The sequence below is a fragment of the Moschus berezovskii genome, chromosome X (genome assembly GCF_049115385.1).
Source record: "Moschus berezovskii isolate FMDL1 chromosome X, NW_MosBer_1.0, whole genome shotgun sequence".
In the NCBI taxonomy this organism is placed as follows: domain Eukaryota; kingdom Metazoa; phylum Chordata; class Mammalia; order Artiodactyla; family Moschidae; genus Moschus; species Moschus berezovskii.
The window spans coordinates 67439375-67451438 of NC_142488.1; the positions used below are offsets into that span (position 1 = coordinate 67439375).

A 12064-nucleotide genomic window follows, 5' to 3' on the forward strand; every position below is an offset into this window, starting at 1 on the left:
AGGGTGAGAAAAATTTAGAGGGAAACAAGGCACTGAATACAAGAAACAGTGATAGTTGTCAAATCCTCTATCACTGAGTGTAACAGGAAGAGGGAGACTTTTAATGAGATCCTCTTCTGTTTAACCTGTTGCTAGCTAAGTCATTTCAATCTGACTCTCTGCGATCCCATGAACTGTAGCCCACCAGACTCCTCTGTCCATGGGATTCTCCAGGCAACAATACTGGATGAGGTGCCATTTCCTTTTCCAGGGGATCTTCTCAACCCAGGGATGATATCTGCATCTTTTTAGTCTCCTACATTGGCAACCAGGTTCTTTTACCACTAGTGCCACCTGGGAAGCCTTAACTTTTTGTAGCTGGGACCATATCTTTGTTCAATGTGATATAAAAGCAGTGACCTAATTGTCGTATCTAAAGCATATTAATAGTGCAGATAAGATTTTGTGTGTTAATGCCGTGTTACAGGAGTTCTTTCAGTTTAAAGTAATAACATGTTTAATGGAGGGAAATAAGTGCATTACTTTGTCTTTAACAGGTGAGAGGAATGACATGTGCCTCCTGTGTCCATAAAATAGAGTCTACCCTCACAAAACTCAGAGGGATCTTCTACTGCTCTGTGGCCCTGGCAACCAACAAAGCACATATTAAATATGATCCGGAAATTATTGGTCCCAGAGATATTATTCATACAATTGAAGTAAGTGCCAAGACTTTGAATTTTTATGTTCTTACCTATCCAGTCAGCACTCCCTCAGATCACTTCTGGTTTTTATCAGAAAGAAATGATGAAAAAAATCTGATTCCTTTGTTTATAGGTAATAATTGTCTCAAAATTTAATAAGCATGTGTTACCATTTTATTTTTTAGTTTTTGGACTTTGTCAGGAGGAATTAGCTAAAGGCACATTGATAGTATTAATCAGGATTGGACTTGAAGTAGAACCTCAGGTCATATAAAATGTTTAGAAAATATAAGTAAAGTGTGATTTCTTCTGAGTAAAATTCATATTAATCATTACAAAAGTGAAACATCCTGCTAGATGCTATATTGTTTGTTAGGTCAAAGCAAATGATACCTTAGTTAAAATAAGAAATATAAAAGACCAAACCTTTTTCATTGTGACAAATTCATCCTGTATTCTTCAGTAACTCATAAATGGTAATACATGTGAAGTATAACATGTATTGTTTCAGTGTGGTGTTGTATTGTTGTTCTAATGACCTAAAAAGCATATTAATCATTTAGATAAGATCCTGTTAATGTGGACAGTAGTACCATTAACATATTTGTGAAACTAGCATTATCAAGTATCTTCTATGTGCCAGTTATGCAAATTGCAAAGCTTCAGCTCTTGATTTAATTCTCACAACAGTACTGTTGTCTTCACTTTGTAGGTGAGGAAACTCAGGTTATGAGATGTTAAGTTATTTCCCCAAAGTAACATAAGCTAGTAAGTGTCATGCTAGGGATTTGAGCCTAATCTTCCTGACTCCAGTGTTCATGCTTGCTCTTTTCTTTGTGCTACACTGTCAAGAAATATAAGGCAGCATTTTCCCTAGCAGCTGAAAATATAGTGTATATTATGGTCTATGTTCATATGAATCTTATTTAGGTATAATTTTCTTTCAATATTTTATTGAGGAAAATTTTCATTCTTGTTATTTATTCCTGCTAGAACAAGAGTAAAGACTACATATGCAAAGCCTTGAATAATATGTTTAGCATGGTGCTAACTTTTATGGCCTATCATTCAGTTTTCTGTGCTCTCGGGGATGCATGGATGGATAGATAGATGTCAAAACTAAAAGTAAAAATAAACTGATTAATATACATCAGTACTAGTAGATGCTTGTCCAAGTGTAAGATTTATGATTTTACTGCTGAATTCTGTCATTATTAGATCATCATATAGTCTGTCAGCTTGACCAAGCAACAGATTTCCGCTTTTTTTCAAGAATTACTTATTAGAGGCTTTAGTTTACTTCTTGATAGAGGAACCTCTACTGAGGACAACTACACTTGAATTAAATCATTAGTTTGAGAATAGTAAGATAGGTATTAACTAGAATTGAGGAAACATTTATTTCTTTGATGAAAGGCTAGAAACAAAGATAATTAAGAGAAGGAATAGAGAAGGAAATGCAACCCACTCCAGTATTCTGGCCTGAAGAGTTCCATGGACAGAGGAGCCTGGTGGCTACAGTCTGAGGTGTCAAAACAGTCAGACACGACTGAGCATGCAAGAGAAGGAAGCACATCTTCGTCTTTATATTCTCCATAGTGATTTGCACTTGAATTTTTCTTAATGACAATACCACAGCTTAAAATTTCTGTACATAATGTTTATACATTCAGAGAAATAATTGTTTTCTCATGAATTTCCTTAGAGCTTGGGTTTTGAAGCTTCTTTGGTCAAAAAGGACCGGTCAGCAAGCCACCTAGACCATAAACGAGAAATAAGACAGTAAGTACTTTTGGAGTGTCAATAAAAAACAGATTTTGATTTATGTTTACAAATTTAACATACTGTTAGCATGTCAGTTATTTTTTCAATAGCATCCTTACACTGGGTGGGAATTGGTCACAAGTTATATTTCACTGTGGTACACAGAATCTTTAACCATTAGGTGTTTGCTCAAATGATCTTTCTTTTCTATATTAGATGGCGAAGGGCCTTTCTTGTGAGCCTGTTTTTCTGTATACCTGTAATGGGACTGATGATATATATGATGGTTATGGACCACCATCTTGCAAATCTTCACCATAATCAGAACATGAGCCAAGAAGAAATGATCAGCATTCATTCTTCTATGTTCCTGGAGCGCCAGATCCTGCCAGGATTGTCCATTATGAATTTGCTATCTTTTTTATTGTGTGTTCCTGTACAGGCAAGTGAAATGTTAGCAAGTATATTTGTTAATAATGAAAACTAGTCAAAACTAGTAGGTGAGGCTATTTTCAATTGTATGACAAATCCTGGCCAGGAGTATGATCATTTTATGCTGGATGCTTTACAAAAATAATTTTAAACTGAGGATTAAAGTAGATAATGAATTTCATTTTAATCCCTAAAGGATATTGTTTAATGACAGAGCAAATAATAAGCGTTCAATTAATATTTAGATATGAATTTGGCATTCATATCTGCCACTCTGTACAACTTCATATTTAAAGTTATTATAATAATAAAATATGTTATTTTATTTCTTTATATTTTCATCAAAATTATATTATATATTTTATTTTAGCATATTTATTATTTATTTATTCTATTAAATATCATAACAGTGACATTATTTTTATTATTTCTCCATGGCACTTAAGTTCATTATTCTCGGTACGTTTTCAGCTCTTCTTTTCAGATAAATTTTTTCTGTGGAACACTTCTAATAGATTTATTCCTTTTTCTGATCCTCATAAAAAACAATAATGATTTTTAAAACATTGCCTGGAGAACCCCAGGAGGAGCCTGGTGGGCTGCTGTCTCTGGGGTCGCACACAGTCGGACACGACTAAAGTGACTTAGCAGCAGCCACAGCAGCAGTATGTTTCTCTAACTGATGAAAAATAAGCTTTTCAGTTATGTATTCTAATGAAAACAGTGGACAGATCCAGTAGCTTGTGATGTACCATTCAGGTTGAATTTTGAAAAGAAGAAGGCGAGTTTTATATAAAAAATCATTGTCAAAGAATGTAATTCTTTCCCTGGTTCTTGTTTTTGCTAGCTTCAAAAGAAAAATCCAAGAATCATTTGACTTTCTTTATATTATAGAATATTCATTGAATCATAGAGGATGGCTGCCAAAGGTTTTACAGCAATTTGAATCCCTACACACATGTATCTGCTAAACTACAAACACTTTTGTTTCAGCTTTAAAAAAGTTCTAGGGGGATTTCTCCATGGCCTGGGTTCCATCCCTGATGGGGGAACTAAGGTTCCCACAAGCCACGTGGTGTGGCTAAAAAAACAAATTCTCCTTAGTTGTTTATGGATAGATAAAAGCCGAAGGAAGTTAACATTGATACTTTATCTTAGTTATTGAGGTATAAACGTGAATGTCAGCTTTTTTTAAAAAAAGCACTGATCACTGTTTCTGTATTACAGTTTTTTGGAGGCTGGCACTTCTATATTCAGGCCTACAAAGCACTGAAGCATAAAACTGCAAATATGGATGTATTGATTGTGCTGGCAACAACCATTGCATTTGCTTACTCTTTGGTTATTCTTCTGGTTGCAATGTATGAGAGAGCCAAAGTGAACCCTGTTACTTTCTTTGACACACCTCCTATGCTGTTTGTGTTTATTGCACTAGGCCGGTGGCTGGAACATGTAGCAAAGGTAAAGTAACAAAGGGTGACATTTGTTAAAAATCTTGGGTAGGTAAATGACTATAATATTTTCTAGATCAATTATTGGAAATATACATTGATTTATGTTGTTAACCATGTACTAAAAGAAATATTCTTATTTTAGCAGTATTTTAGGTTAAGTATTCCTCTGGAGGGCTTCCTGGTGGGTCAGTGGTAAAGAATCTGCCTGCCAATGGTTTGATCGCTGGGTCAGGAAGATCCCCTGCAGGAGGGTACAGCAACCTACTCCAGTATTCTTGCCTGGGAAATCCCATGGACAGAAGAGCCTGATGGGCTACAGTCCAAAGGGTTGAAAGAGTTGGACATGACTGAGCAAACTAAACACAAGCACAGCACAAGCACATTATACTTACATCACATTATTAATGGAAAAATTGATGTGACCACAAGATTTAAAATAACAATGGAAAAAAAATCACCCACAGTCCCATCCTATCATGGAAATAACTTTCCAATCCTATACCATATTCATTTATATTTTACAGAGTGGCAAATACGGTATATATACCACTTTGTATCCTTAACATTTTAACGTTTTCCCCCTATTTTTGCAGTCTAGATAATTTTTCAGTATTTCTAAATAATACTCTCTCAAGTCTTTGTGCTATAATTTACTAAACCATTCTGCTTTTGTTCTAAGTTAGATTGTTTCCAGTGTTTAATTTTAGATAATCCTGCGTTAAACATATTCATGTTTAATAGTTATTTCTGTTGAATTAATATCTTAGAATAAATTATAAAAGATATGGTTAAAGGACATAAATTTTTCTATGGCTCATGCTATTAATCTTAACAATTTTTGCCATCAAGAGTATGTAAGTAGTTTTACTACAACTTCATCAGCACAAATTTCTATCTAAATTTTTGCCAAGTTAGTAGGTATTAAATGGTATCATAGAGTTGCTCTGCTTTTCATTTCTTCTGTTAGTGTCAGGAATAAACATTATTCTACACATCAGGTATTATATTTCTTCTTAAGTGAATTGCTTATTTATGTCCTTTGCCTCTGTACCTATTTGGTTCTGATGTTTTCTTATTAATTTACATTATTTTTTATGAATTATACCTAATAATATATTTTATATCTTGTGTACTTTTTATTTTCAAAGTCAGACATCTTCTGATATGAACTAATTAACATTCCTAAGGTGGTCTCTTAGGTAAATGTTAAAGATTATGTCTTTATTTTACATAAGACTTCTTTTTCTTCCTTGGCATTGTTTACATGTGTGTTTTAATTTATAGGGCAAAACATCAGAGGCTCTTGCCAAACTAATTTCACTACAAGCTACAGAAGCAACTATTGTAACTCTTGACTCTGATAATATCCTCTTGAGGTATATACCTTCATTATTCCTCCTCTTTTTTAACTTTTAGGAAAGATATTGAATATGCACAGAAGTAGAGAGAAGGGTGGGGCTTCACTGGTGGCTCAGTGGTAAAGAATCCGCCTGCAATGAAGGAGACATGGGTTCTATCCCTGGGTTGGGAAGGTCCGCTGGAGTAGGAAATGGCAACCCACTCCACTATTCTTGCCTGGAAAATTCCATGGACATAGGAGCATGGTGGGCTATGATCCATGGAATCGCAAAAAGTCCAACATGACTTGGTGATTGAGCACACACCAGAGAGAAGGGTATAATGAACCCACATAATCTTTCTCCAAGATTTAACAATTATTCACATTTTGCCACACTTTACTTCATCTGTATGATCTATCATTCTTTTGTTGTAGTAGAATTTTAAAGTAAATCCCAGTCATATGGTTTTACTGCCAATATTCCTGTTGTATCTTTAAAAAAAGACATATTCTTATATAATCATAATACCATATTTCATCTAAGAAAATGAACAGTAATTCTTTAATATGGTCTAATACACAGTCTTTATTAACATTTCTCCTGTTGTCTCCAAAATGTTTTGAGTTTCTTTGTTTAAAATGGAATTCAAAGTCCATGTGTTATTGCATTTGACTAACATGCATTTTTTTATTTTTAATTGAGTTATAGTTGATGTATGATATTATGTGTTGCAAGTATATAGTATAGTGATTCACAATTTAAAAGCTTATATACCCCATTTGTAGTTAGTATAAAATACTGGCTATATTCCCCATATTGTAGGTTTTTTTGTACCTTGTAGTTTGTACCTCTTATCCCTTACCCGTGTTGCTCTTCATCCTTCCCTCTCCCCACTGATAACCCCTAGTTTGTTCTCTGTATCCATGGCTCTGATTCTTTTTTATTATATTCACTAGTTTGTTGTATTTTTTAGATTCCACATATATAATAAGTGATATCATACAGTATGAGAACTTGTGGTGCAGTGGTAAAGATCACAGGGAGTTGGGCATGACTGAGTGAATAAGCACAGCACAGCCAGTACAAATGTGGGTTTGATCCCTAGGTCAGGAAGATCCCCTGGAGAAAGAAATGGCTACCTACTCCAGTATTCTTGTCCAGAGAATCCCATGCACAGAGGAGCCTGGCAAGCTACAGGCCATAGGGTCACAAAGAATCAAAACACAACTGAACACATACACACACGCACACACATCATACAGTATTTGTCTTTCTCCTGACATGTTTGTTTTAATCTAGAACAACTCCTCTCTCCAGTTCTCCCTCCCTGATTTCTTGATGCCCCTCCTCTCTCCGTACATTTAACTTGTTAAAGAAACATCCATCAGTTGTCCCTGAAAATATCCCACAGTCCATTGTCTCTGTTTCCTTCTGGAATCATTTAACTTGTTCTATAACTCCTATATTACCTGTAAACTGAAAGTTAGAGCTAAAGACTTGATTAGATTTCATTCTTTTGTATTTCTCATTTCTGTCTTTGTGAAATTGTGTAAAGTTTTTTTGTTAAATAAAACCTATTACTTTATTTCTAAAGCTTTCATGTATTTGTTCAATGACTATTCAACAAATATTTTGAGTGCTACTTTGTGCCAGGTACTGAGCTATTCCCCAACAATGAAAAGGACTGACTGACATTGTAGTTCCTAACTTAAGTGTCGGTTCTAACTTCCATTGGTAGCAGTTAATGGGGCCACAAGCATGATGTGAACTATAAAGCTTGCATGGAAAGATCAGAGGGAGAAGCAGATTTTCATAGTGCTTTTTATTTTAACTCATATGTAGTGAAGAACAAGTGGATGTGGAACTAGTACAACGTGGAGACATTATTAAAGTGGTTCCAGGAGGCAAATTTCCAGTGGATGGACGTGTTATTGAAGGACATTCTATGGTAGATGAGTCCCTCATCACAGGTATGTTCTTTCAGAGGATCATGACATGAAGGTGAAGTGAATCCAAAGTATTAATTAAAAATAGGCATGAAAGGTGAAGAGCTTTTCATAGAAACTGTGGATTGAATAAATTATAAGCATAGAGAATATGAGTTCTAAAAAGACCATATTAAATCAATTTCTGCAGATTTACTTTGTGATTTTACTTACGCTACTGAAGGCTCTTTTTCACTGAGAATTGTTAATTACTAGAATGTATCATAACTAGAAAAAGTTGTCATATCCTGCTGTAGAGCCCAATAGACTTTGGCAAATCTTCCTGAGTTCCTGCCCTAAAGACCCATCTAGTCTTAGCTGGGATAGGATTCCAGGTTTTCAACATCAGTGTCAGCTCTAAAGAGAATAGACCTGTAGTAGTTTTAGAGATCTTAGATAACTAAGGCCAATCCAAAGTAGAACCAAACTAACACCTTTCCTACCTCAATCCTTATCATAGTACCAGAAGAGGCTCAGCTTATTAACTGCGTGTGAAAATAATTTAGGATTCTTCATTTCTCAGTAGGGGTGCTATTGCTCATTTGGATGGGACAGTTTTTAGTTCTGTCTGACTATCCGGTACATTATGGTACATTTAGTATCCCTGATCCTGACCCACTAGTTTGGAGTAGCAATACCCTGTGCCCCATCCATAGTTATTACATACAAGAACTCTCTTACATTTATAGATGCTCCTTGGGAACAGGTTGAGAAACAATGATCTAAGACTAGTGTGGAGTTCCAAAAGTACCTACCAAAAGAGGTAGCACATTAGGTTTTTCTAGTTTAAGATATATATCCCTGGGGTTTGGCCCAGAACTGGCATAAGGAAAAAGTCAGGCAGTTTTCACCTAGGTGTTTGTCCAAATTCTGTTGCATGAAGGAAGAATCTCCTTTCTAGATGATTTTTTGATAATCAACAAATAATGGTGTATTTCAAGACAGTATTTACTTATGCTCCCTAAATCTATCTTTTTTCCTTACATAGGAGAGGCAATGCCTGTGGCAAAGAAATCTGGAAGCACAGTGATTGCTGGTTCCATTAACCAGAATGGGTCACTCCTTATCCGTGCAACCCATGTTGGAGCGGACACTACCCTTTCTCAGATTGTAAAACTTGTAGAGGAGGCACAAACATCAAAGGTAACTTAACTACCTAGAAACAGAAAGTATTTTCATTAAAGCCCACTCTGTATAAATCTTGGTCTAGTTTTGATAGATTCCTTTGTTTAATTCCAGTTGTATTAATATGGAGTTTATTAAAATATTTCTGCTCAATACTACATATACTCTGTATTCATTATTAAAACAAGAGACTTTCACATACATATCATTATTATTATTTTTTAATTTTAGGCTCCTATCCAGCAGTTTGCAGACAAACTCAGTGGCTACTTTGTTCCTTTTATTGTTATTGTTTCCATTGCTACCCTTTTGGTTTGGATTATAATTGGATTTCTGAATTTTGAAATTGTGGAAACCTACTTTCCCGTGAGTGACTTATAAACATCTCTTTATCATATATAAAACAGTTTGTGAATCTTTTGCATAAGTAATTAATTTGAAAATAACTTTAATAATTACTGGTATCTTTAACAGACTGGAGTGAGAAGCTGATAATAACATTTGCATTTCTGTAGACATAAAGGATTTCCTTTTGGAAAGATTTTTTTCATTATAACTTGTGATTTTCCAAAAGCAAGTACAGACATACCTTGTTTTAGTGCATTTTGCTTTATTGAGCTTTGTAGATATTGTGTTTTTTACAAATTGAAGGTTTGTGTCAACCCTGGGTCAAACAAGTCTCTTGATGCCATTTTTACGACAGCATTACTTTTAAAATAAGATATATACATATTTATTTGGCCTTTTTTGGGCTTCCCTGGTAGTTCAGTTGGTAAAGAAACTGCCTGCAGTGCAGCAGACCTGAGTTCAATCCCTGGGTCAGGAAGATCCCTTGGAGAAGGAAATGGCAACCCACTCTAGTATTCTTGCCTGGAAAATCCTATAGACACAGGAGCCTGGTGGGCTATAGTTTATGGGGTCTCAAGAGTCGGACACGACTGAAGCGACTTAGCAGCAGCAGCAGCAAGAGTCGGATATGACTTAGTGACTAAACCGACACCAGACATATTTCTTTAGATATAATGATATTTCATACTTAATAGACCACAGTATACTGTACAGTATGGGCTTCCCTGGTGGCTCAGTTGGTAAAGAATCTGCCTGAAATGCAGGAGACCCGGGTTTGATCCCTGGGTAAGGAAGATCCCCTGGAGAAGGGAATGGCAACCCACTACACTATTCTTGACTGGAGAATTCCATGGACAGAAGAGCCTGGTGAGCTACTGTCATGGGGTCACAGAATCAGACACGACTGAGTGGCTAAAACAAACACACACACACAGTGTATAGTATAGTATAAACATAACTTTTACCTTCTTTGGGAATTCAAAATTCTTCTGACTCACTTTATTTTGGTGGTTCGAAACTGAACCCACAGTATCTCTGAGGTATTCCTATAATGAGGTTATTGATATCATTATCAGTAACCTCAGATAGGCAGATGACACCACCCTTATGGCAGAAAGCGAAGAAGAACTAAAGAGCCTTTTGATGAAAGTGAAAGAGGAGAATGGGAAAAGCTGGCTTAAAACTCAACATTCAAAAAGTGAAGATCATGGCATCTGGTCCCATCACTTCATGGCTAATAGATGGGGAAACAGTGGAAACAGTGACAGACTTTTCTTGGGCTCAAAAATCACTGCAGATGGTGATTGCACCCATGAAATTAAAAGACGCTTGCACCTTGGAAGAAAAGCTATGACCAACCTAGACAGCATATTAAAAAGAAGAGACATTACTTTGCCAACAAAGGTCTGTCTAATCAAAGCTGTGGTTTTTCCAGTAGTCATGTATGTATGTGAGAGTTGGACCATAAAGAAAGCTGAGTGTTGAAGAACTGGTGCTTTTGAACTGTGGTGTTGGAGAAGAGTCTTGGGAGTCTCTTGGACTGCTAGGAGATCCAATCAGTACATCCTAAAGGAAATCAGTCCTGAATATTCATTGGAAGGACTGATGCTGAAGCTGAAGCTCCAATACTTTGGCCACCTGATGCGAAGAACTGACTCATTGGAAAAGACCCTGATGCTGGAAAAGATTGAAGGCAGGAGGAGAAGGGGACGACAGAGGATGAGATGGTTGGATGGCATCACCGACTCAATGGACATGAGTTTGAGCAAGCTCCAGGAGATGATGATGGACAGGGAAGCCTGGCATGCTGCAGTCCATAGGGTTGTAAAGAGTCGGACACGACTGAGCTCAATCGATGCCTATACTGACCTTTCACATTTTATACATATCTCAATCCTTGCATGATTTTGCTTTCACAAAGGACTATGGATATATTGAGGAAAACCTTGAAATCTCAGCTCTGTCACAATCAGTGTGATGTAAGATCAATTTAATTTCTCTTTGAGCTTCAGTTTTCTCAAGTGAAATTTTAATAATACTCATCCAACATAACTTTCAGTTGTAAAAGTTAAATGATATATTAGAAACTCTTTGTAATTTATTGAACTCTTTATAAATATAAGGTAATATTAATGTCTGCTTCTCTCAAAGTCTATGATAGTCTCTATGGTATGGTGTCTTAAAGTGGTATAGTAAACCTGGACTGTGCCTCATGTTAGTGATATAGCCTTCAATTCACTTAACTTCTCTTATCTTCAGTTTTGTCATCTGTAACATAGTGATAATAGTACCTAAATTTCAGGATTGGAACTAGTGTATACATTTAAGACATATATGAAAGCATAAGCTTAGATGTCTATGAAAATCCCTTCTACTTCTCTCTCTATAACTCTTAGATGATCACTTAGTTTAAGTATTTGAGAACTTAATAAGAATACAGCACTGTGAAACCATTATTACTAAGGAGATCTTTGTTGTATTTTTTTCTTTAAAAAATGCCATGCTATATATACATTGTTTCATAAGTGTTTGTCCCTTCAGTTAAAGAACAGGTAGAATCGGAACATCTATTCCATGATGTGATCATTAGTATAATATTAAAAAGTTTCTTGAAATGATTCATATTGGTTAAATTGGAGAGGGCAATGGCAACCCACTACAGTATTCTTGCCTGGAGAATCCCATGGACTGTAGCCTGTCAGACTCCTCTGTCCATGGGGTCGCAAGGGTTGGACATGACTTAGTGACGAAACCACCACCCATTGGTTAAATACTCACTAAACAAGAGGATTGCTGGGAAGTATTTTGGAATGTGTCATCTTCAGGAATTTTTCTCATGAGTTCAGAGGGTCTTAGGAGATTTCTCATAATACTATAAATCATTTTTACTCATGGAAGCACATACTCAATGTCAGTAAGAGCTATACTACCAG

The 12064-nt window shown here is 35.8% G+C and overlaps 1 protein-coding gene across 4 annotated transcripts in view; it reads left to right on the top strand.

Annotated features, from left to right (window-relative positions):
* Positions 1 to 12064, top strand: part of ATP7A (ATPase copper transporting alpha) — a 142277-nt gene that overhangs the window by 105861 nt on the left and 24352 nt on the right. For all 4 annotated transcript variants that reach the window (XM_088833761.1, XM_055393800.2, XM_055393801.2 and 1 more), the window contains 8 exons: positions 537 to 698; positions 2389 to 2465; positions 2664 to 2889; positions 4107 to 4340; positions 5618 to 5709; positions 7516 to 7643; positions 8647 to 8801; positions 9015 to 9149. In XM_088833761.1, coding sequence (XP_088689887.1) covers positions 537 to 698; positions 2389 to 2465; positions 2664 to 2889; positions 4107 to 4340; positions 5618 to 5709; positions 7516 to 7643; positions 8647 to 8801; positions 9015 to 9149 — 1209 coding nt within the window. The remainder of the gene's footprint in view (positions 1 to 536; positions 699 to 2388; positions 2466 to 2663; positions 2890 to 4106; positions 4341 to 5617; positions 5710 to 7515; positions 7644 to 8646; positions 8802 to 9014; positions 9150 to 12064) is intronic.